The sequence below is a fragment of the Ahaetulla prasina genome, chromosome 11 (assembly GCF_028640845.1).
Source record: "Ahaetulla prasina isolate Xishuangbanna chromosome 11, ASM2864084v1, whole genome shotgun sequence".
In the NCBI taxonomy this organism is placed as follows: domain Eukaryota; kingdom Metazoa; phylum Chordata; class Lepidosauria; order Squamata; family Colubridae; genus Ahaetulla; species Ahaetulla prasina.
The window spans coordinates 17,261,738-17,288,022 of NC_080549.1; the positions used below are offsets into that span (position 1 = coordinate 17,261,738).

The 26,285-nt window shown below is 42.9% G+C and overlaps 1 protein-coding gene across 1 annotated transcript in view; it reads right to left on the reverse strand.

The window, feature by feature from the left end:
- Nucleotides 1-205: 205 nt before the first annotated feature.
- Nucleotides 206-26,285, reverse strand: part of LOC131183901 (transmembrane protein 182-like) — a 32,816-nt gene continuing 6,736 nt past the window's right edge. Inside the window, exons 3-5 of the mRNA XM_058154648.1 lie at nt 19,275-19,373; nt 17,198-17,335; nt 206-592 (exon numbers count right to left, since the gene is read on the reverse strand). Coding sequence (XP_058010631.1) covers nt 363-592; nt 17,198-17,335; nt 19,275-19,373 — 467 coding nt within the window. The 3' untranslated portion in view covers nt 206-362. The remainder of the gene's footprint in view (nt 593-17,197; nt 17,336-19,274; nt 19,374-26,285) is intronic.

A 26,285-nucleotide genomic window follows, 5' to 3' on the forward strand; every position in this document is an offset into this window, starting at 1 on the left:
CCTCACTGTTAGGAAGTTTCTTCTTAATTTCAGGTTGCTTCTCTCTTGGTTCAGTTTCCAACCATTATTTCTTGCCCTGCCCTCTGGTGCTTTGGAGAATAATTTGACATAGAAAGCAGCTTAGAAAATTGCGTACTTACGTGGCTCAGAAACATAGAGCCATGGAAATCGACCATTAAAAAAAACAACCCAATGACACAAGGTAAATATTAGAATCTGTGTGTTTAATCTACTATTTGCCACTTGGGAGATTCCACAGCATCACTTAATACCCCTGGCACAATATCACGCGTTCTAGAAATAAATAAGTAAGAAGACAGTTCTCCTTCCTAGGCGGTAGCTAAGGTGCGACCTCCTTCCCTTTACTCGAGCTCCTTCAGGATGCTGTGTCCAACCAGATAGAAGAGAAGACCGGACAGGAGCACTAATGGGATCCCAGCAGCCGCAAACATGAAAGACCAGCCGTAATAGACAGACAGAGGGGTGTCATCTGAGCACCTTTCGCTTCTTTCCAGTAGTATGTATTTACGGAGATCGGCAGCAAATTCTTTCCACACCACAAACATAAATATGAGCAGGGTAAATAAACATCCTGTTCGACGGAATGAGAGAGAAAGAGAGAGAGAAAAGAAAAATGAGAGAGAAGAAAAACTCTATTTCAGTGATGGCTAGCCAAAAGCAGGGGAAGCGGGAGGGCGCTGTTGTGTCTGCGCCCCCCAAGCCGGGCCCCCTGCCAGAAAAGTGACTTGGAAAGTGAGGGGGAAGGGCCATCAGGACTTACCTTGGGAGCACCAGCTTCCCTGGCTCAGCTCCAGGAGCCAGAGGCAGGCCAGGTGGAGGAGATAACGAGGCTTCTGTCCCCTGACTCTTCCCCCCCCCCAGGCCACACCTCCAGACCCAGCTGATGGCAATAAGGCCTGGCTGGACCCTAGGTTTCATAGGCAGGAGAGGCGGGAACAACAGAAGCAGTGGTGGGGCAGGCCTAGGAAGTGCTGAGTCATGGAGCCACACCCCACAGGATATAAAAGCAGCAAGGGCTGCAATGCCTCTTCGTAGCAGGCAAATCAACTGCTTGACTAGAGCTGAAGTACCGTTTGTTGACTCATTGGCATCAAGGGAGATAACAGAGACACTTGGAAGACGCTCGCTAGTTTGCTGCCAGAGCTGATAGTGCCGGCTAATTAAGGCATCGCTCAGACTGAGGCGAGTGGGACAGAACAGGCACACACATGCATACTCACACCCATAATGTAATGCCCCCTTGCATGCCTCACCTCTGTATGTGCACATGACTCTCCCCGCGCATGTGTGCGTGACCCCCTGTATTCCCCGACCTCCCACACATGTGCGTGTGACCTCCCACACACACTCCACCCACCCCCTGCACAAGTGCACACAACCCCCTGTGGCCTGTTTTGGGCCTGGGAAGCCTCCCTGAAGCCTCCTGGGACCTGCCACCACTCCCCCCCCATGCCCCCCACCCCCGTACATGCTCACAATGCCCCTTCCCAGCCCCGTGCATGCGCCCGAGACCCCCTGCACATGCGTGCATCTCCCGCATGCGTCCCATCCCTATGCCTCAAATAAGTGCTAGATGGAAAGAAGATCAAAAAATTGGTATAATGCAAAGGGAGGAAAATTTAATAAAGCAAATTAGAAATCAGACCCAGGAGCATATAAAGAGATTGTATAATGTGTTGCTTGAAATAGATTCGGAAAAGGATTTGGTAAAGGATTGTATGATAAAATGGGCACAGAATATTCAGGAACCAATAATGTTGGAAACATGGGAGAAAATTTGGGTTAGAAATGTTAAGTTTACACAAGCACAGAATTTAAGGGAAAATTTTTATAAGATGTTTTATAGATGGCACTTAGATCCCAAAAAATTATCATGTATGTATCCTAATATCCAAGCGAAATGTTGGAGATGTGATTGTGATGATGCTACATATTTTCATATTTGGTGGACTTGCAAGAAAATTAAGGTCTTTTGGATAAGAATTTGGTGGATTATTCAAAATGTACTGAAGAAGAAGATAAAGTTCCTGCCACAATTTTTCCTTTTGGGAATTATAACGGATTGTACAGGGATTGAGACTAAATTGATTCTGAATTTAATAACAGCAGTACTGTTATTACAATACTGGAAGAAAGAAGAGATACCTACAATAGAAGAATGGATACTGAAAGTTACTAATTTGGCTGAGATGGCTAAAATCTCAGCTTTTTTAAAAGACAATACCCAGGAAAGATATTTAATTGAATGGAAAAAATGGATTGATTATCTACAAAACAGATATCAGATTAAGAAATATCAGATTGCCTTTGAATAATTAGAAAGTTATTTTATGTAATGGGGAGGGGGTTGGGAGATGAAAAGCTTTGGATGTGGTTATTTGGATTGGAAGGGAAAATTTTATTCTATGTTTGGTTTATGTATAACAATACCTTGTGATTGACCCGGGAAGCCGGGGAGGGAGGGGAAGGGGTTTTGGGAGGAGGGGAAAAAGGGGAAAATGTTTTTGTTTTTTAAAACTCTTTCAATATTGTTTTAATTGTTGTGTTACTGTTTTATTCTGGCTGTACACCGCCCTGAATCTTCGGAGAAGGGCGGTATAAAAATATAAAAATATAAATAAATAAATAAATAAATAAATAAATAAATAAATAAATAAATAAATAAATAAATAAATAAATAAATAAATAAATAAATAAATAAATAAATAAATAAATAATTGTTTCCCTCATCTGCTGAAATGGATATGGCGTTAATTTCTACATTTAAGTCTCCAGTGAAACAAGGAATCCACTGCTGAATTTGTAGGGGTCCTTGTTGCTCTCTGAGCTTGGTTGTTTTCTTGCAGATGTTTCACTACCAAACTAGGTAACATCATCAGGGCTAGTCACTGCTGAAGGTTCTATAGCAGGGGTGTCAAACTCAAGGCCTGCAGGCTGGATCCAGCCCATGGGATTCTTATATCTAGCCCGCGGGACCACCCTGGAAACAGCAAAGGACCGGCCCAAGGTGCCTCTGTCAGCGAAAATGAAGCTCAGGAGGGCTGCACTCCATTTTTGGCCGTGACAGCATCCTGCAACCCTCTGTCAGTGAAAACGGAGCTTGGGGAGCCACATTCGCTGGCAGAGGGCTGCAGGCGACTCTCACGGCCAAAAACAAAGCTCGGTCAAGCCACGCGTGACTTCCCCGAGCTCCGTTTTCACTGGTAGAGGGCTGCAGGAGGTCATCGCGGCTGAAAACGGATCCTGGGAGGGCCGCATGTGCCCCCCCAGGTTCCATTTTTACTGACCGAAGGCTGCAGGAGGCTGTCGTGGCCAAAAACGGACCCTTGACTAATGACATCGAGCTGGCCATGCCCCACGGGCCCCCAAGGTCAGACACAACCCTGATGCGCCCCTCAATGAAGTTGAGTTTGACACCCCTGTTCTATAGTCACTAGCTTTTAGCATAACCTGGCTTAAAGAGTCATTGGTGAAAGGGTAAAATGAACCTATAGTGGGTTCTTGAACCTATAGTGGAAGGGTAAATAAATCAAATCAGGATGGCTTATCTCACACAACTTTTTATTTGCTGCAAAGCTATAGATGCGCAAATGACCTCTCATTAAAAAAAAATTAGAACAAATAAAATGCCAAAGCACACAAAAATAGCAGGAGAAACAGGTGGCCAAAGCAAAGGGTTTTTTTTTTTTTTCATGATCGAAGGTAATTGTCAGCTAATCTTTTGCACTTAAAAATAAAAGCTTCCTTCAGAATTTCAGCTGAGTGGCAGAATGATCAAATGAAGAAAATTCCACAGAGATTATAAAACGAGCTTATAAATACGAGCCGTATAAATTCATATTTCTGCACCTTTGCTTGTCCTCATTTTTTTTTCTTCATTTGAACCACGTTTCTTATTATTGTTGTGAAGCAATCGGGATCATTCTAAGAATGATTACGTTATCTTAAATCTTAGTTCTTTTTCATTGCCAAAATCCCTGATCCCTGCATAGAATCCGGTTTTTACGTTTCTTATATTGGTATCTTTGTAGCTTTCTGATTTCTGAGATAGATTTTTATACATATATACATACAATGGTGAGATTCAACTGGTTCGGGCTGGTTCGGGCGAACCGGTTATTAAATTGCTGGCTGACCTCACCCCGCCCTGCCCCTTCCCCGAGTCTCCTACTAGGCCCATAATGGGACACAGGGGGGTGCAGCGCGGCTCCCCCATGGTCCGTTTATGCTCCCAGGAGGCTGCAGGGAGGCCTACTAGGCCCAAAACGGGGCATGGGGTGGTGCCCCTCCGCGGCCCATTTTTGCTCCCAGGGAGGCCAAGTGCTGCTTGTCACATCCCTTGGCCATGCCCACCAAGGCCACACCCAGCCCACCGGTCATTCGGGCAGAGAACCAGTTGTTAATTTATTTGAATCCCACCACTGCGTTGCATCCATATATGCATACTTACATACATACATACATACATATTCTTCTCCAAAAGACTGCATTGGAACTTGTTGATCCCAGATAACTCACAATTTTCCCTCTCCTTTGTCATTTGCAAGATAGATGTTGCTCTACAAAATATTGGACCAACTGGATGTTGTCACAATTTTAAATTTTTCTTTTTTTATTTAGTGTATCGATTGGTCGTCTCCATCTCACCTTGCATTTTTTTTCCTTCCAACCAGAAACATTTTAAAAACTTGCAAAGCAGGGACTTCCGCTTGGCGCCACCTTTCTCACTGGGTGCTAATTTATGGCACTCCGCACTGGATATTGTAAAAGCCAGTGTAAATAGCTACGAACAGCTGTTCCCGACTTAATTTTCCCTCTCTGGTTGAGAGAGCAGGGGAAAGAGCAGGGGGGAGAGAGGTAGATTCCCCTAGGGGCTTTGTTTTTGTTATGCAAAGTCCCGAAAGGTCGAGTCCCTTTGAATTCCTCCTACCTCCATTATCCAGCGCGTCTCCTGCAACAGCAGGAAAAGAGGAAGGTGTCCAAGTTCTGCTAACAATTGATTTCTTTTTGTGGATTTCTATAAGCAGGCGGAAGAAGCATGAGTGAACAATTATTGGTTTGCAAGTATTGTTGATTTCCTGACTTCCTCCTTTTTTAAAGAGAGAAATTTTTTTTCCCCCCTTCTCTTAAAATGGCGTTTTAGACTAACTGCAAATAGACCAGCCTTGCTGTGAAATCGAAACTGAATGGAGACATCATCTTATTGTGTTGGATTCTGGATTGTTGGATTATATTACGTTGTTTAAGTATTTCATAAGGGGATTTTCAGCAAGAACTTTGCCATGAAGGTTCTTTCAGAAGAATGGATTCGTGACTTTATACAGGATTACACAGAAAGAATGTATTTAATTATTCAAAAATACGAACTGAAACAGGACTTAAATGCAATGGATGAAGATATGATCATGAATAAACAAGTTGATGTAAAGAAGTTTCCTTTAAATAGTTTGGATGAAATGTCAGAATTTGTGCTACAGGAGGCTGCCTCCCGAACTGAAAAAATTTACAGGCTTAATGCTTTTCAAGAATTCTCTCTTTGGATTGATGGAATATATGGTAGTAATTTGTGGATTTTTGAACATAAGGATCTATTAGGCAATATTGTGACTGACTTTTCAAAAGGAGAAATGAAGGAAAGACAGAGATTAATGCATCAAAAAAAATGGCAAGAGACAAAAGTATTATCCTTTGAATTATTAACAGACAAAAATATTACTGTCCCTGAAAGACAATATGTGAGGAAGATCTGGAAGAAATGGGTTGATTATATGTTTTATATCTATTATAAAAGACTAGGTATTTGGATTTATACTGGATTTTGATGAGGATGGACTAAATTTGAATAGCTACTGTAATTCTTGGTATTGAAATTTTATAATGTGTTGTATTGTATTTTGAATAGAATATTTTTGAAAGAGTTTATGTAAGAAAGACCTGGGGGGGAAATTATATGGTTATAGAAGCTATAAGGGAGATATTCTTTGAATTGGATTGGATTGTTATGTTTTAGTTGGTTTTAAATACTTTAGGATTAATATTATTATTATTATTATTATTATTATTATTATTATTATTATTATTATTATTATTATTATTATTATTATTATTATTATTATTATTATTATTATTTATTTGTTCAAATTTATATACCGCCCTATCTCCCTAGGGACTCAGGGCGGTTCACAGGCAATTAAAAACAAACATATAAATACAATTTAAAATCAGACATAAAAAACTTATTCAATAGCTTATTAACTTATAAAAAACTTATAAAAAACTTATTCAATTTGTTTTATTGATTTACATATTTTGTTATTCTTAATTGTTAATTTTTTTATTTTTATTTTTTTTTCTTGAAGGATTTTGGTTGTGTTAGGAGGAAGTCAGAGCTAGAGAGGGAAAATTGGTATAATAGTTTTGGGGGAAAAACTTCTTAGCATATGTTTGTTTTATTTTTAACTATACCTTGTGCTTCATCCAGGAAGTCAGGGGGGAGGGGGGAGGGATTAGTGAAGGGAGGGGGGTTGGGGGGAAAAGGGGGGGGGATATTTTTTTTTGTAAAACATTTTGAATAAAAAAAAACTTGCAAAGCAGGGCAAAGATAAGGAAAACCTTCTTTTTAACAAAATCTGGTTTTCTGTAGACATGAGATCAAGTTTTTTTGGAAGCAGGAGACTTTGGCCTCAGGGACTCGTGTCCTTATCTTACTACTAGTAGTACTACTAGTAAGAAATACTACTTACTAACTTATCTCTGAACTACTGTAATTGGCTTACACCGACTGCTTCAGTGACTCCATCCAGCCATCTCATTCTCTGCCGTCCCTTTCTTCTTTTGCCCTCAATCTTTCCCAGCATTAGGCTCTTCTCCAGTGAGTCCTCCTTTCTCATTAAGTGGCCAAAGTATTTCAGTTTCATCTTCAGGCTTTGGCCTTCTAAGAAGCAGTAAGAGTTGATCTCCTCTAGGACTGACTTGTTTGTTCGCCTTGCAGCCCAAGGGACTATCTATCTATCTATCTATCTATCTATCTATCTATCTATCTATCTATCTATCTATCTATCTACTTTAATAAATACATAAATATCCTGCCAGTGACCTTAAATTCACCTAATTCTCCTGGTTGATATTTCAGGGCAGAGTAAGTGAGAACACTTTGAGACTGGAAGAGTTATTTATAAAACTAATAAAGGCGGGATAAAAATAAACCTATAAAAACAGAAGACCGATACGTTGGGGCAGATATATAGGGAACAAGGGGAAGGGTGAGATATGTCTTCCTTTGTCCTCCCTGTTCTTTCAGAAGCCCCCACCAAAAATGACCCAAACTTTCCCCAAATTTTGATTTGCAGCCCACCGAGACGCAAAGCATGGATTCAACTTTGCTTTGTGACATCAGCCAAACAGATCCCATTCTTGTTCCCCTCCCACCATTTTTTTCCCCCTTTCCAACTCTGTTCTGCCTGTATGTATGAAACAAAACGTATGAGATTAAACTCTATTATTTTGTATCTCAGTGATGATTCAAGTTAATTGTCTCTTCTGGGCAAAACTTAATGGTGAGAGAATTGAACCATGATATGAAACTTTTCTCCTTCCTATTCTCATCGCAATCGTCAAGGGGCTAACCAGAAGGCTTTCCAACTTCCAGGGACGCAACACCTTCATTTTGTGTAAATCGCGCGACTCAACTCTCCTTGCCTTCCTTCTGCGGTTCACAGCCTCGCGAAACCTCATTGGCTAATTGCAGAGGGAAACGGGTGAACTCCTGGCTTGCTTTAGAACTCGCGGAATTTATCTATAATTTGCTAATTATAGGGAAATGAACCTCAGTCCCCTTTCTTCCCACCTCCGTGCCTAGCAGAAACTTCAAAACTCTAATAAAAAATAATGAGATGTTGAGATCTTTCTGAGCAAATTTCGAGAGCGCAAAAGCACGTGAAATACGAAGAGTTTACAGCTGTCACAGTATGGAACTTTTAACTTGTAGAGAACAGCTTTGAATTAAAATGGTAGGCTGTATTTTTCTGCTGATCCCATTTAAACAACCTCTATTCTTGAGCTGGAAAGAGTAATTGAAGAGCGAGTTAGTCATTACCATTCAGCCTACTGAGAAGGCTGCCTTATTGAGAACACACAAACTACTTTCCACTGGGATTGTTACAGTGGTGGGATTCAAGTAATTTAACAACTGGTTCTCTGCCCTAATGATTTCTTCCAACAACCAGTTTGCCAAACTGTTCAGACAGTTAACAACCGGTTCTCCTGAAGTGGTGCGAACTGGCTGAATCCCATCACTGTTCTTCGAGGCATATTCTTGGAATGCACAAGAATCCATCACAAATTTCCAGAAAGGGTATCTTCAATATTTTGCTAATTGAGACAATGGATTTATAAATCCCTGACTTTCACAATGGAGCTTAAATATGGCATCCTTTTGACTTAGGAGCATCCTTGACTTAGGAGCACAATTGAGTCCCAAATGTTGCTAAGCAAGATGCTTTTAAATGAGTCTTGTACCGTTTTATTGCCAGAGTTGTTAAGTGAATCATTGCAATTATTAAGTAAGTAACACATTTGTTAAGTGAATCTGGCTTCCCTATTGACTTTGCTTATCAGAAGGGCGCAAAAGGGGATCTCGTGACCCCCGGGACACTGCAACCGTCGTAAATGTGAGTCAGTTGCCAGGCATCCGGATGTAAATAATATGCCCATTGGGATGCTGCAATGGTCATATGTGTGAAGAACAGTATCAAGAATAGAATAGAATAGAATAGAATTTTTTATTGGCCAAGTGTGATTGGACACACAAGGAATTTGTCTTGGTGCATCTGCTCTCAGTGTACATAAAAGAAAAGATACCTTCATCAAGGTACAACATTTACAACACAATTGATGGTCAATATATCAATATAAATCATAAGGATTACCAGCAACAAGTTATAGTCATACAGTCATAAATGGAAAGAGATTGGTGATGGGAACGATGAGAAGATTAATAGTAGTGCAGATTCAGTAAATAGTCTGACAGTGTTGAGGGAATTATTTGTTTAGCAGAGTGATGGCCTTCGGGAAAAAACTGTTCTTGTGTCTAGTTGTTCTGGTGTGCAGTGCTCTATAGCATCGTTTTGAGGGTAGGAGTTGAAACAGTTTATGTCCAGGATGCGAGGGATCTGCAAATATTTTCACGGCCCTCTTCTTGATTCGTGCAGTATAAAGGTCCTCAATGGAAGGCAAGTTGGTAGCAATTATTTTTTCAGTAGAGACCTTCAAATTTCTAGGTTCTACCATATCGCAAGATCTAAAATAGACAGCTGAGTTGGGAACGACAAGCACATATGTGCGAGGAGAACCTTTACCTTTGCCTTTAATATACCTTATTTTAATTGTGATGCTTCCAACACAAACAAACATCGGCTCTTGTTGCGTATGTGTGTGCACATGGGTGCGAGAGAGAAAAAGACAGAGAGACAAAGAATGCGAGAGTTTGGAGAAAAAAAGCTGAAAAAAATCCCCTGGAATACGGTTGAATTCTTGAAAGCCACCTCAGATAGTTCATGGCCTTGGCTTAGACATCTCTCCTTGACATGTGGAAATTAGCCTTTAATGAGGCTGTTTCCCCACCCCCACCCCCTCCTGGATATACAAGCCAAAAGGAAATCCTTGCAAGTTAAGCATCGTATGTCAAACATGGTTAAGAACATTTGGCAGAAGAGCCACTGCTGGGTCGCTGAGTTACACTGCTTTGCAAGGCAAGTTGGCAAGAAAGACAACGAGGAACTTGGTGAAGGAAATGAACCAGAAGCAATCAATATCGAACAGCTTCTTTCAGCTGAATAACCACCTCTGACTACTCCGAGCAAGATGGTCATTTTTTTTCCTCCCCCTTTACTTTTCTTCTTCTTTTTCACCCTGAAAGAGTTTCTCCGAAACAATCTCCTGGCAAGATTTGTTAAAGGTAGCTGGACAACTGCCAGATGGATGTGCTTAAAATAGCACAAATAATTGTGGTCCATTCTTACAAAAGAAAGAATCCAATGCAATCAAAACTGCTTAAAGGGAAGGAGCACAGTGCGATGACATCTGAAATCCGCTATTTGCTGACTGATCCAATTTAACGACTTGGAACATGAAGTTCCACAAGTTTTAAAGCTCAGTGGGTTTTTTTTTCCCCTTCTCCCTCCACATTTTGGACAGAGAGGAGGGCTAGTTTGAAAGGCAGGTGGGGTGGGGTGAGAATCCATTTATGTTAGAATTGAACACCCCTCCCTCAACAGAGGGGGAGGAATAAGACACCACTTATCCAGGGGTGGCCGCTGAGGGTTTGCAGGAGTTTGGGAGAACTTCTAGCTAAGATTCTGTGCAGTTTGGAGAACCCCTAAATCCCACTCCTGGCTGGCCTTGCACAACCCACCCCACCCCTCCCAGGAGCCCCCACGCAGCCCATTTTGGATGCAGATAAATGCAGACCGTGCGCCAGTGGTGGGTTTCAAAAAATTTTACTACCGGTTCTGTGCGTGTGGCTTGGTGGGCATGGCTTGGTGGGCGTGGCAGGGGAAGGATACTGCAAAATCCCCATTCCCTCCCCACTCTAGGGGAAAGATATTCCAAAATCTCCATTCCCACCCCACTCCAGGGGAAGGATACTGTAAAATCTCCATTGTCTCCCCAATCCAGGGGAAGGTTATGGCAAAATCCCCATTTCCTCCCGATCAGCTAGGACTCAGGAGGCAGAGAATAGATGAGGGTGGGGCCAGTCAGAATTTTTACTACCGGTTCTCCGAACTACTCCAAAATTCCACTACCGGTTCTCCAGAACTGGTCTGAACCTGCTGAAACCCACCTCTGGCGTGCGCAGAAGTTCAGGGAGGACAAAAAACTGGCCTACCAGAAATTTGGGAAGGCCGCAAACGGGCTTGTTTCCAGCCTCCGGAGGGGCTCCAGAGCCTTGGGAGGCCGTTTTTGCCTTCCCAGAGGCACAAGGAAAGCCTCCGGAGGCTGGGGAGGACAAAGACACTCCCCCACCATTGTGGTGCAGGAGGCCAACTAGGCCATGCATACCATGGCCACACCCACACAGAAACTGGACAGAGAACCCCTTGCTAAAAATTTTGAAGCCCACCCCTGCACCCATCTCCAATCTACAACACAGTCCTTGTAGCGGTTCCCAGAAGATTCCACAACCAATTGCACCCTGATTCAGGTGACCCTGAGGGCACAGATTAAACCGCCAAGGGGCCTTAAGAGCTCTCAGGGAGAGTACTAATGACCAGATGACTGCAAAGAAATACAGTATTCCCATCTCACCATCCGGTCTCAACTGGTACCTATCCTTCCATTCCTCCCCCCGCCGCCCCCGCCGCCATCAGAACTGATGAAGCTTCTTGGATGAGAAGCAAAATGTTTTCTTGTTCTTCCTCAAAGAAAAAGAAAAATCAGACCTTTCGAAGGTGGGGGGAGCACCTTTGAAACCTTCTTGAAGAGTTATCCCTCCGATTTGGACAGAATCTGGTTATTAGCGGTGACTTGTACCATATCTATGCCAACTCCTGCTTCAGATCAATTTGTGGAGCCTTCTTAATTAAAATAAAATAAAACAAGGGGGGGATGCTATGAAATATTGCTCACCTGCTCTGCATCTCTGAGGGATAACACAAATAATCTCCTTAAGTTTTAATTATTGTATATTTTGGATTTCTTGTAAAGAAGCCTTGCAAAATGTTTCTAGATTGTTTATTTTATGTTCTAGATTGTTTATGTTCTTTCTGTGCCAACTCAGAAAGCTCAGACTGCCCAAGGAGCTGCTGATACAGTTCTGCAGAGGAATTATTGAGTCTGTCATCTGCACCTCAATAACTGTCTAGTTTGGCTCTGCAACCCAATAAGGCAGACACAGACTTCAGAGGATAGTTAGAACTGCAGAAAAAACAATTGCTACCAACCAGCCTTCCATGGAGGAACTGTATACTGCATGAATCAAAAAGAGGGCAGTGAAAATATTTACAGACCTCTCACATCCTGGACATAAATTGTTTCAATTCCTACCCTCAAAACAACGTTACAGAGCACACCAGAACAACTAGACACAAGAACAGTTTTTCTCCGAATGCCATCACTCTGCTAAACAAATAATTCCCTCAACACTGTCAAACTATTACTAAATCTGCACTACTATTAATCTTCTCATTGTTCCCATCACCCATCTCTTTTCACTTATGACTGTATGACTGTAACTTTGTTGCTTGTATCCTTATGATTTATATTGATATTGATTGGTTCCTGATTGCTTATTTGTACCCTATGACTATAATTAAGTGTTATACCTTAGAATTCTTGATGAACATATCTTTTCTTTTATGTACACTGAGAGCATATGCACCAAGACAAATTCCTTGTGTGTCCAATCACACTTGGCCAATAAAAAATTCTATTCTATTTATTTGTTCATTGATTCATTTTTATTTATTTCTTTATTTGCCTCCCATGTTTTAATGAACAACTCTGGGTGGTTTCCGGCATGAAAACATTAAAATTCTAATAAATACATATATTTAAAAGAATAAAAATAAAAGTCCCAATCAAGATAAATATAGTTAAAAGATGGGGTAGGAGGAGAACAGGATGAGTAGGGGGGGGAGGTGGGATTGCCTCTTAATTCAACAACACCTCCAATGTGATGTTCCCCTGTTAGAACCCCAATCCAATTTAATTTAACGACATTTGGGCAGAGAAGAGATATAGGTTAAATCTGGAATTTTGAATAGGCAACTTCATAAAATGGCCATTGGGTGTGGCAGCCATTTTCCTTGTATAGACCACTCTTTCAGCCAAAAACCAAGTTGACAAGTGTGCTTTTCACCATCCTTTCTAGTCATCCAGCATAGTCTCTATGACCCCAACAAATTTATTTCTCCTGGGAAAACACTGATTTAAGAAAAATGACTGAGATAACCCCATTGTCAGGCCTGGAAACCATACTAGACTTTAGGGTTCCAGACGCTGCCACATTTTTCCCCTGAGGGGAAGAAGGGGGGTTGAGGGGTATGGTAGCATTCTTCAAGCGGTCAAGGTCGGATGGTGTTCACATCTGCAGGAAGAGTGGCGAGAAGATATTCGAATGAACTGGGAGAACGTGGGACCATGTGACCAGCAAAGGGGTTAGGGGGGTGGGACTCTTGGGGTTTGTATAACTGGGAAAAGAATCCGGAAGTTCAGTTTTGGAATTTCACTCATCGTGTGCCAGTTTCCTCATGCTAGTAAAGAACTCTGAAAGACAATGGCTTCTGAGTTTTTTTTATGCAGAAGAGGTTTTTCTGGAACCTTGACACCCATTCATATTTACTTTAAAAAGTTAACAGTTTTTTGTTCCTTTCCAAAGTTTCTGTGTGTGTGTGTATTTTTTTTTTTAACTAAAATCATGGGCATCACATTTCCGATTCTCTAATGTAGAGACACAAGCAATAAGTAAACTTAGAAAGCATGTAGAAGACATGCCTTGGTCCTCTCCATGGTCATGTGGCCAGCATGACTATACGCCAAGGTGCACAGAATGCTGTTACTTCCCACCAAAGTGGTACCTATTTATCTACTCGCATTTGCATGCTGTTGAACTGGTAGGAGGGCAGGAGCTGGGGCAAGGAACGGGAGCTCACCCCATCCCATGGCTTTCGGGTCTCAAACCCAGGTTTTTAGCTTTCCAGCTGACAAGCTCAGCACCTTTAACCACTGAGCCATCGCACCCCTTCTTCCCTCAACACACTGATCCACAAATAACCAATCATAACAAAGCATCTTGGGAAAACCTGTTCAAAGGAATTAAAAAGCATCCCAGGACAAAAATCTTCTGGGCAACAAAGAAAAAAGACGACCGTAACTGAGATTGGGAAGATCACTAGTCAGGTTGAAACTCCAGAGTGCTCAAAGATTAGCAGCTTTCATTATTTTAAACATTTGTATGAACTTTGCCTTTGTACATCTGGTTTTTACCCCGAAGGCTTAACCCCCATCCCTGTTAAAACAGTCTGATAATGAGGCCACCAAATTATGGGAAGAACATTCCAGAATATTATTTCAGTGCAGAAAGCTTTGCTTCGGGACATCAAAGGACAGCCTCCTGATTTCTTCCCTCAGAACTTTCTCTCCAGACAAATTTCCCTCTTGATGAATTATAAGCACTTTCACCTTTCTCCCGAAGAACAATTACTGGGATACAAAAGTTAATTACAGCCGATCTGCCATCCATAGCAGATGACAAATAAGGCTCTCCCATTGCAACTACTATAGCGGATGAGAATATAAAGACAGACAGACAGACAAAATAATTAGCAAAACTACAGTATTTGCTCAGAGGCCTAAAATGTGGAGAGCTGTTTAGTCTGTCTGCTAAATATTACCTTGTTGCTCCGATTTATTTATTTGCTTTATGGTGTGCGGTGCAAAAGAAAAGCATGGAAAGATACATGCTCGGCACTAGGAGACAAAATAGAAAGACCTGAACATGGACTAGAGCAGGGGTCACCAACCTTTCAGACCTCAGGGACCACTAAATTCATAATTTTAAATCCCGCGGACCACTAATATGATCTGCCTAATGACCAGCTGGGTGGGAGTGGCTGGGTGGGCATGTGACCGGGTGAGCATGGCCAACTTGACATCACGCACATCAAGGGGTGCCTCACTGGCCTCTACTCACCCCTCCTCTCCCAGCCACTCCTTGCTTCCCCGCCCGGGCTCCTTAGGGCCCCAACAGGAAGCAGTTGTTGGAGCTAAGCAGCCACCGTGAGAAAGAGTTGGCAAAACAGCTGCTCAGTTCAAATTGATCTGGCCAAGAAGGAGGCATAGGCTTTCCAAGCGGAGGGAAGACCTGCAGGAGTTCAAGGCCTGGAGGCTCAGCGGGCTGAGATGGTCAGCCAGTTCTCATTGTATCCCACTGATACAGTCCCACTGGAACAAGGCCCTCCGGCTCATCACCACCAGCGGCGCTTCCCTCCAGCCTTCACCCAAAGCCCCGCACCAGGAGGCTGAAGCAGACCCCAAGTTGGAAATTCTGCCCCCCCTCGACCCACAGAAAAAGACCCCGAAGGGGGAGACACTCTGCAGCAACACAAGTGTTCATTGCACGTATCTGGCTGAGGGGCTGTAGTTTGAGGACTCCTGATTTAGTGCAATATAAAAAATGAAAATAATTTTTCTGCAGACCACCAAAATTTTCTTGTGGACCAGCAGTGGTCCACGGACCACCGGCTGGACTAGACCGCTGGACTAGAAAACAGATGAAAATATATGATATCATTAAGAACAGGAGTGTCAAACTAAAGGCCTGCAGGCCACATCCGGCCCATGGGGTGTGCAGAAGACTAACTCCATTTAAATCAAGGGTGTCCACTCTTAGCAACCTTATGACTTGAGAACTTTAACTCCCAGAATTTCCCAGCCAGAGGTTGAACACCTGAACATCATCTGATTTAAATAATTCTCCTTGTAAGGTCAACCTGAATCATCAGACTGATGGTTCAAATTATTCCGACTCCAATTCTCTTGCAAGGAACCCTGATCAAGCAAAACCAAACTAAAGGAGATTGTGTTCCACTGTTCTCCAATAACCATCTTCTTTTAACAACCCCATAATCCCTTGCGGGGTGGAGTCTGGGCAATTGAATGGGGCTAGCGGAGTGTTTTAATGGCCGGATGCCCTTCCTGTCACCAATATGGAGTTTTGTTCACCATAGTGATGGGTTTGAAAAATTTTTACTACTGGTTCTGTGGGTGTGGCTTGGAGGGCGTGGCAGGGGAAGGATACTGTAAAATATCCATTCCCACCCCACTCCAGGGGAAGAATACTGTAAAATATCCATTACATCCCCAATCCAGGGGAAGGTTACTGCAAAATCCCCATTTCCTCCCGATCAGCTGGGACTTGGGACGCAGAAAATAGATGGGGGAGGGGCCAGTCAGAATTTTTACTACCGGTTCTCCAAACTACTCAAAATTGCCACTACCGATTCTCCAGAATTGTTCAGAACCTGCTGAAACCCACCTCTGGTTCAGCAGATATTTTGTTCAGTAGGCCTCGAACTACGCCATCTACGTTCTGTCCTATGCTTAGTTCATAAGATTATTTATCAAAGCGTCCTACCTATAAATGAGTACCTTAATTTCAACCATAATAACACAAGGGCTATCAATAGATTCAAACTCAGAGTAAATCACTCTAATCTTGATTGTAGGAAATATGACTTCTGCAATAGAGTAGTAAATGTCTGGAACACTCTACCTGATCCTGTTGTTAGTCTCTCTAATCCCCATACCTTTTACCTTAAACTGTCTACCGTGGACCTTTCATGTTTCTTAAGAGGTCCCTGAGGGGCGTACATAAGCGCACCAGCGTGCCTACCGTCCCTGTCCTACTATCCCCATTTATATGTAATCATTCTATGTGTTTATGGCTATGTTTTACCTATTTATATCCTCTTTTTGTGCCAATTCTTTTCATGTGTCCATGTCTATACTGTTACTTGTTTCCTTATACTTGTTGATTGATTGATTGATTGAATCCTCAGTATGCCCAGAAAGAGAAATATCTGCCTCTACTCAGGATCGAACTCACAGCCTCCTGATTCTGAGGCGAGAGCTCCACCTCTTGGCCACCTCACCACTCTCCTGTTATCCAGTAACGTTCTAACACAAATATCAGCTTGGTGCCCTCCAAAAGGACAGAAACTTTTCTCAAGTCAAACACTGTTGTCCGTGTCTCTGCAGGCTAAAAATGTCTCCAGCTCTCCTTCTTAAGAATTTTGGAAGAGAAACAATCTAAGCTCTTCAATCTAAGTCAGATAATAAATAAATTAAAAAATAGTGCATTCCCTTTTAGTAGCAAACAAGCATTATTAGGCAAGTGAGTTAAGATTCAAAGCCAACTCTCCATCTATGGAAGGATTCCAACTACTTCCTTGAAACATAGCTGCCCAAATGCACAAGAACTAGTCTAGAATGCCAGAGTTTTTAATTCCAGCACTTCTTTATTAATTAATAAAATTAATAGAAACATGCAACTGCCTTGGTTATTAAGTGCACATTTTGTTTCAAGATTTTTTCTCAGGCACATTTGCATTCTGTTATTCATGCTTTTTCAGGATTTTAGCATTCCAAGTCACTAAAGCAATGAACACTGGTCACTTACCAGCAGCCATAAGAAATCCACCTCCGACTTTATAGAATCTCGCATTGACAAAGGGCACACCGCACACCAACAAAAACACACCTACAAGGCTGGCAGTGATGGCCAGGACTATCAGCGCCGTCCAGAATCCCCTGTACACTGTGCAGAGAAGAAGAGACACACCACAAATTGAGTCAAGCTACACAATCAGAGCACGTGTAAAAAAAAAAAATGTCAGTGCAAGGAGACCTAATTTTACCCACAAATGTTTGAAAAGGAAAAGAGGCAAGCTGACATGCATTCTAGTTGTCTCATAAATAATTTGGGATCGCATTATGTTGGATGTGAAGTTCCAACATGTAGAGAGCTTCACATACTTGTACCTTTTAGCCAGTGGTGGGATTCAAATAATTTAACAATTAGGCTAGAAACAACACCAGAATGTTTCCTTCCTGCCTTCCTTACAGGATTAGCCCTGTAAAGTGGGGAAAAAACCAAAATAAGACTTCTTCCAACAACCGGTTCTCCAAACTGCTTAGAAAGTTAACAACCGGTTCTCCCGAATAGATGCGAACTGGCTGAATCCCACCACTGCTTTTAGTGCTCATCGTTAATTCAGATAGTTCAGAATATATAATGTGGTCAATATAATGCTATAAATGCTGGGCAGATCATAGAATCAGAGAGTTGGAAGGGACCTTGGAGGTCTTCTAGTCCAACCCCCTGCTTGAGCAGACGACCTTATACCTTAAGAGGGCCTTTCCCTTGTGTCTTGATCCTCTCCCACAAGTAGGGATAATTAGAGTGTTCTGACCCAGTCTTCACAAATAATGATAAGCTGTTTACTTGCAAGTAAAGTAACCCCCTTTTTATAACCGGGCAGTAACAGTCTTTTAGTCAAGTGGATAAACAAAAAAAAATGTGATTAATCCCAACAAACCTGATTCTGGCCAAGGAATCCAAATTGCTTAACAGTAACAGAGTTGGAAGGGACCTTGGGGGGGTCATCTAGCCCAACCCCCTGCTCACGTAGGAAATCTGTACTAGGGATTCAAACCACCAAACTGCCGACCTTTCTGATCGACAAGCTCAGTTCCTTAGCCACTGAGCCACCTAGTCAGGCTTGCTGTATACTAGTATGCGTGCTGTATACTAGAAAATGAACTGTTGTCTGCGATAACCCATTACTCCCAACCCCCTACTATTTATTTCCCAGCCAGAGAGGGGTTGGTTAGCGTCTATGTCTTCTTTTTCCTGAGAGCCGGCTTATTGCTTTCCGTTGCTCTCCTCTCCTCTCCTCTCTATGCATATATGCATCTGGGATGGGCATCATCTGTTCCTCCCCCTCACTCAGCTCGGACCCCGAACACAGCTGCCTCGCCATCTGGGGGAGGATGTAAGGCCCAGGCTCTGCATCTGCCACTGATTATGCTTCCTCATCACCAAAGGCTCAGAAGCTGGCCCTAGGTTTCCCCTCCTCCTTCTCCTCCTCCTCCTCCTCCTCCTCAGACTCTGCTGCTAGCTCTATTGGCAGCCAATGGGCCACAACAGAGAGTTTGCATATAGCGATACACAGGGGTGGGCTTCAAATTTTTTAGCAAGGGGTTCTCTGCCTGGTTGCTGAGTGGGCATGGCCATGGTAGACTCTAGTCGGCCTCCTGCACCACAGTGGGGAAGAGCGTTTTTGCCCTCCCCGGGCTCCGGAGGCTTTCCTCGAGCCTCCAGGAGGGCAAAAACAGCCTCCTCAGGCTCCGGAGGCCTTTTGGAGGCCAGAAACAGGCCCATTTCTGGCCTTCCCAAACTTCCAGTAGGCCCGTTTTTTGCCCTCCCCGAGCCTCTGTGCACCCCATGCACTTACCTGCATTCAAAACGGGCCAGGTGGGGACTCCTGGGAGGAGAGGGGTGGAAGGGACCAGCCAGGAGTGGGATTTGGAGGTTCTCTGAACTGCACCGAATCTTAGCTAGAGGTTCTCCCCCAACCCCTGCGAACCCCCAGCAGCCCACCTCTGGCCATACATCTGATCGTACATCTTAGCAGCATTAATGAGGCCCAGGCATGAAGAACATATTATGGATTCAAGTTTTCCTCAGAACATACCTGCAGTTGCGTCATAGGAGGGATGAGGATGAGGCCCAAACACAATAGGCATTGGAAACAGGTAGGCGTTCATACAGTGCTTAGGGTGGGCTTGGCTGGCTGGAGAAGAAACGAGAAATCTCTCTGAATCTGTTTTTGCATAGCGTCGAACAACTACATTCCAATTCTATACATACAGGTAGTTCTCAACTTACAGCCATTCATTTAGTGACCGTTTGAAGCACTGAAAAAAGACATCCTCATGGTCCCATGGTCAGAATCCAGATGTTTAGCATTTATGACCGTTACAATGTCACACGATCCCTTTTTGCGACCTTCTGACAAGAAGGTCGCAAGCCAGATTCACTAAACAAGCAAGTCATTCACTTAACAACGGCAGTGATTCACTTAACAAACGTGGCAAGAAAAGTCGTAAAATGGGGAAAAGCTCAACAAATGTCTCACTTAACAAATGTCTCACTTAACAACAGAATTTTTGGGCTCAATGGTGGTCATAAGTCAAGGACTACCTATAGGTTAACACCAGGCTTGCTTCTGTAAGGCAACCCAACTGTTTTCATATTAGGCCTAATTCTTCCTTCCAGCTTTCGGACATTCTTTTTCACTGTTTTTGCCTGGCCTCCTGGGAATTTCAAAATCTTTTGATGGCAACAATGGATGCCACCTCTTTATGTGTTATAATATTACCTCTCTAATACTCTGCAGCTGCCTTGCTCTTCCTGGCTTCCTCATCTGTAAAGGTCCTATTGAAGTACCATCCATGTACCTTGGAGTAACAGCTTTCCCAGGGACTCAACAGTTGGGAAGCGAAGACAGGTGCAGCTTGTGAGATGATCGCCTCATCTATTTAGTGATTGCCACCTTCACAAACCTCCTTCAAGAATCTCACAATTAAGGTACAGGTGAGAGCAAGTAACTGTCTTGATACTACAATGATAGTATCTTCTAAGGATCAACTTAGATCAACCCTCTTAAATCTCTTCTTACACAGGCTTGAACCTTTTCCTTTGACACAAAATTATCAAATAAAATAGGGATATGGAATATGGAATATGGAATATGGAATAGAGTAGAGTAGAGTAGAGTAGAGTAGAATAGAATAGAATAGAATAGAATAGAATAGAATAGAATAGAATAGAATAGAATAGAATAGAATAGAATAGAATGTAGAGTAGAGTAGAGTAGAGTAGAGTAGAATAGAATAGAATAGAATAGAATAGAATAGAATAGAATAGAATAGAATAGAATAGAATAGAATAGAATAGAATAGAGAGTAAATAGAAATAGAATAGAGAGTAAATAGAAATAGAATAGAAGAATAGAATAGAATAGAATAGAATAGAATAGAATAGAATAGAATAGAATAGAATAGAATAGAATATAGAGTAGAGTAGAGTAGAGTAGAGAGTAAATAGAAATAGAAATAGGAAGAGAAGAGAAGAGAAGAGAAGAGAAGAGAAGAGAAGAGAAGAGAAGAGAAGAGAAGAGAAGAGAAGAGAAGAGAAGAGAAGAGTTGGAAGGGACCTTGGAGGTCTTCTAGTCCAGCCCCCTGCTCAAGCAGGAGAACCTATACCATTTTGGGCAAGTGGCTGTCCAGCCTCTTCTTAAAAAAACTTAATAATAAAATATAATAATAAAAATATTAATTAATAATGAAATAGAGTAGACATTTGTCCTCAGGGGAGCTGAGCTTCTCATGTCACCATTTTCATTTAAGTAACAATATAGTTCAGAATACAGTCGTGTGGCCACGGATGTTCAGTGTGTAAGGAATTACAAGAGAGCCTTTGTCATATCTCTGAGCTTACTGTGTGAGATCCAACCTGTGAAAAGCCACTAGAGGAGAAGCCCAAACATCTGCAAAAGAATACATTAAACATCTTGAAAACTATAGATTTGCTGAAGCTCTTCTGGATCTCCTGAACGTGTGGAACTGCAAAATCAGCCTTTTGTAGAACTTGAATACATTTAGTCCTTGACTTACAAACGTTTATTTACTGCCCAAAGTTACAGCGTCACCTAAAAAAGTGATTTGCGACCATGGCAGCATCCCCGCGGTCACATGATCAAAACTCAGATGCTTGGCAACGGGTTCATATTTATGACGGTTGCAATGTCCCGAGGTCATGTGACCCTCTTTTACGACCAGCAAAGTCAAGGAGGACATCAGAGTCGCTAACAACCATGTTACTAACTTAACTGTAAGATTCACTTAACAAATGCATAAAATGGGGCAAAACTTATTTAACTGTCTCGCTTAGCAATAGATATTTGGGGCTCAGTTGTGGTCATAAGTTGAGGACTGCCTATAGTTTGTTTTTTGTTTTTTTAGGTTCTACTTTTGTGAAGCAATTAGCTAGGTGAGGGTCTTTATTTGTCTTCACTAAACCTGTTATAAGTGGGAGCAATAAAGGAGAATATTTGTTGAAATGGCGCTTTCTGAGCTTGGTTGTTTTCTTGCAGATGTTTCATTACCAAACTAGGTAACATCATCAGTGCTACAAGGAGTAGTGTTTGTGGAGGAGGAGGAGGAGGACTGTGGCATCCTTGGTGCTCTCTGAGCTTGGTTGTTTTCTTACAGCTGTTTTATTACCAAACTAGGTAACATCATCAGTGGAAGAAGGGGGTAGAGCAGGGGTGTCCAAACTTGGCCCTTTGGAGAGTGGTGGACTTCAACTCCCAGAATTCCCCAGCCAGCATGAGCTATAAATTTAAGCAAGTTGCTAGTTGGAGAATTCTGGGAGTTGAAGTCCACCACTCTCCAAAGGGCCAAGTTTGGACACCCCTGGGGTAGAGTTTGCTTTCTGTTTATTTTATATAAACAGTTCTAATTGCAGAGAACTGCTGTATGTAAGCAGAGAGCAAAACCCACTCCCTTCTAATCCTGATGATATTACATAGTTTGGTAATGAAGCATCTGCAAGAAAACAACCAAGCTCAAAGACTACCAAGAACCCCTCATTTCAACCCTGAGCTATAAATATTGCTATCAAATATAATAGGTTTAGTGAAGAGACCTAAAGACTCCTCATTATAACCGAGTTCACTTGCCATGGTAAGCTGTAGTTTGCTTGCTTGTATCATTTCTTGGCTAAGGAACATCCTTAGCCACAAAGCATAGTTTACAAACCATAATTCACCCAACTTGTCATGAGACATTATGGTCTAGGAACTTACTTACATTGGCCTATGGCTCAGTTTGGCAAGCAGTGAATTTCCAAGTCGTCCTTCTTTCCAGAGCATAACTTTCTATAGCACATCCATGCAGTTCAACCACATGTTAATAACCACGTTGCAGGCTAAGAGAGAACAGATGCTTGCTTTCTGCACATTTGCTAAGGAAGCTTGCAATTACAGACCTAATTCAGAACTGATGACTTCGTTGTTCCTTGCATGTGTGAAGCATTAAGCGTCACCTACGCCTTAATTTTCCCAAGAGAAGCAAAATGAAGAATAGAGCCAAAACCTGCTTAATGAAAACACTTTGTACAGATTGCAAAACGTAACCCTTTTTTTTCAATAGGGAAACTTAAGATAGGATTTGGCAGAAAGTTGATTTCTCAGCATAACCTGCCACATTACATTGTCTCTTTTCTAATTGCTGCTCCTTATGTAGCTTACCATGAAACCAACACAAAAACAGAACTGGATTATCAGCATGTTCAGAAAACTTCCAGAAATGAGGGGGGGGGGGAGAGAGAATATGCCTATGTACCCTGGTGATCAATTGAAGAGGAAAGAATATGCATGTATGTATGTAGTATGTATGTATGTAGGTAGGTAGGTCTTTGGTTATTCGGGTTTTCTCCCACGTAAAATTGGAAGTGTCTTGGCGACATTTTGACGAAGTCTCATCCGTCATCTTCAGGCTGGTGTTTACAGCTTCGTGCTTCTAGGAGCAACGTATATATGTGTGTATATATAATACAGTTAATGTTGTGGCCCGCCAGCAGCCAGCGGATCTGGCAGCAGATTCGAACAGTGAAGAGTTTGGGGAGGAACACAGGACAGTCCTGGAGTTTATCAGCTACCTTTGGAATCAGACATCAGTGAGGCAGATAAACAGCTGAAGCCTGTTCCCAGTTTGCGCATGCGCAGAGTTGCCAGATGAAGGGAGCAGCTACAGAACAAGGGTCAACTTGGGAGTAAGGCCACAGGTGGATGATGAATGGCCCCTCCCAGAGGGAATAAAAGAGGAGCAAAAGGGGAGTGGAGTTTGCAGGAGACACTTAATTCATTTCTGCATTCTTGCCAAGTATTGCGGCATCTGAAAGATATCGGCCTGGCCACTCTCCAAGTCTGATAAAGGTCAATAAGTGTGAACTATCTTGAAAGACCGTGGGAGAGGAAAGACTTTGCTGGAGAGGAATTCACTATAAATTAAATAAAAGAGGTTTTTGTCAGGACAAGGATTCGGCTTCGTGTTTCTGGGGAAGCCTAGGTCAGAAAAGTTAATCCTTGATTTACAACAGTTTATTTAGTGACCGTTCAAAATTACGACATTGAAAACAGTGACTTATGACTATTTTTCAGACTGATGATTGTTGCAGGATCCCTATGGATGATCAAAATTCGGACGCTTGGCAACCGACTCGCGTTTATGACGGTTGCTATATCCTGGGGTCATGGGATCCCCTTTTGCCACCTTCTGACAAGCAAAGTGAACTAGACACGACTACCGTCATAAATGTGATCAGTCTGCCAAATTGACATAAGTCATTTTTTTTTCAGTCCCGTCGTAACTTTGAATGGTCACTAAGTGAACCGAGGACTACCTCGGTAATAATAATATTGCACAGATTGAGTTTTCCTCATTTCATCCCCAAGTCAGCCTAGTTAATGTTGTATCCACCGCACAACCACGGCTACTATTTCAGTTACTGACAACCTTCTAGGAACAGGATTCCCACTGGTATTAATGGCCCCAAAGCTTATCGTGACGAAAAGTAATAGGATGAATGTTAAACAAATTAATTAATGATTATCCACTTTGCTTTAAAATGCTTCCCACCAAACGAGAGCCCTTCATAATAAATGGACATTCGTTCGTGCAAAGTGACTAATGAAATTTCTACTGCATTAATTATTGCGACGGCAGGAAGAAGGAGAGGGGGGGAAGAAGAAGAAAAAAAGTCCAGCCAAATGAATTTGCTCTGATAGGTCTCATTAACACAGACACCAAGAGTAATAAAAGATCTCCTCGTTATCTCGTCTATCTCAAGCCATGGGAATGCGTCTCAAGTGAGGTTTAATTTGATCATTTGACTTAAGGTAATATCCTGTTAAACAATGCATTCTAATAATTAGGCTTAGAAGGGCCTCCATTATTACATTAATGTGCAATCCAGCATTATCTGCGCTTTATCAGCTCTCTCGGAAACTTCGAGGTAAGGAATCATCTTAGGCTCTGTTGCTATGCTTTGCACATTGAGTTATGTTGCGGGGGGGGGGGTCTATGACAGGGGTTTCAAACTTGATTTCAATGAGGGCCACATCAGGATTATGTTTGAATTTGGGGGGGGAGGATGGGGGTGTGTGGCCAGGGTGGGCATAGCCAGGTCGATGTCACTCGTGTTGGGGGTGTCTTTGGTGGCCTTGGCGGGGCTGGGGGGTCCATTTTTGGCTGCCCCAGCCTCCTACAGCACTCTGCCAGTGAAAACAGAGCTTGGGAGGGGTGCATGCAGCAGAACCTGAGGCAAGTAATGGGAGCTCACTCCATCATCAGTGGCTTCGGTGTGAGGTACCAGCTGTACGCGGATGACACCCAGCTGTACTTTTCCACACCGGGCCACCCCAACGAAGCTATCGAAGTGCTGTCCCGGTGTTTGGAAGCCGTACGGGTCTGGATGGGGAGAAACAGGCTCAAGCTCAATCCCTCCAAGACAGAGTGGCTGTGGATGCCGGCATCCCGGTACAGTCAGCTGAGTCCACGGCTGACTGTTGGGGGCGAGTCATTGGCCCCGATGGAGAGGGTGCGCAACTTGGGCGTCCTCCTGGATGAACGGCTGTCTTTTGAAGATCATTTGACGGCCGTCTCCAGGAGAGCTTTCTACCAGGTTCGCCTGGTGCGCCAGTTGCGCCCCTTTCTAGACCGGGATGCCCTATGCACGGTCACTCACGCCCTCGTGACGTCTCGCCTGGATTACTGCAATGCTCTCTACATGGGGCTCCCCTTGAAGGGCATCCGGAGGCTGCAGTTAGTCCAGAATGCGGCTGCGCGGGTGATAGAGGGAGCCCCTCGTGGCTCCCGTGTGACACCTATCCTGCGCAGACTGCACTGGCTACCTGTGGCCTTCCGGGTGCGCTTCAAGGTTTTGGTAACCACCTTTAAAGCGCTCCATGGCATAGGGCCAGGTTACTTACGGGACCGCCTGCTGCTACCGAATACCTCTCACCGACCCGTGCGCTCTCACAGAGAGGGACTCCTCAGGGTGCCGTCAGCTAGGCAGTGCCGTCTGGCGACACCCAGGGGAAGAGCCTTCTCTGTGGGGGCTCCCACCCTCTGGAACGAACTCCCCCCAGGACTTCGTCAACTTCCGGACCTCCGAACCTTCTGTCGCGAGCTTAAAACACATTTATTCATCTGCGCAGGACTGGATTAGATTTTAAATTTATTGGTTTTAAATGGGTTTTATTATTTATATTGCTTTTAATAATTCGGCCTTGTAGAATAAGTTTTTTAATTGTTATTTTAATCTGTATTTATATGTTTTTATTTGCCTGTGAACCGCCCTGAGTCCTTCGGGAGATAGGGCGGTATATAAATGTGATTAATAAATAAATAAATAAAATAAATTATGCGGCAGTAGGGATTTGAACCACTGAACTGCCGATCTTCTGATAGACAAGCTCAGTGACCGAGCCACCACGTCCCTATATTGACAAATGTAGGGCATTAGCAAGGCTATTGCTTCCTTCTCCCAAGTCGATTGGACTACAGGTAGTCCTTGACTTACGACCACAACCGAGCTCGAAATTTCTGCTGCTAAGCAAGACACTTCAACCGGCTTT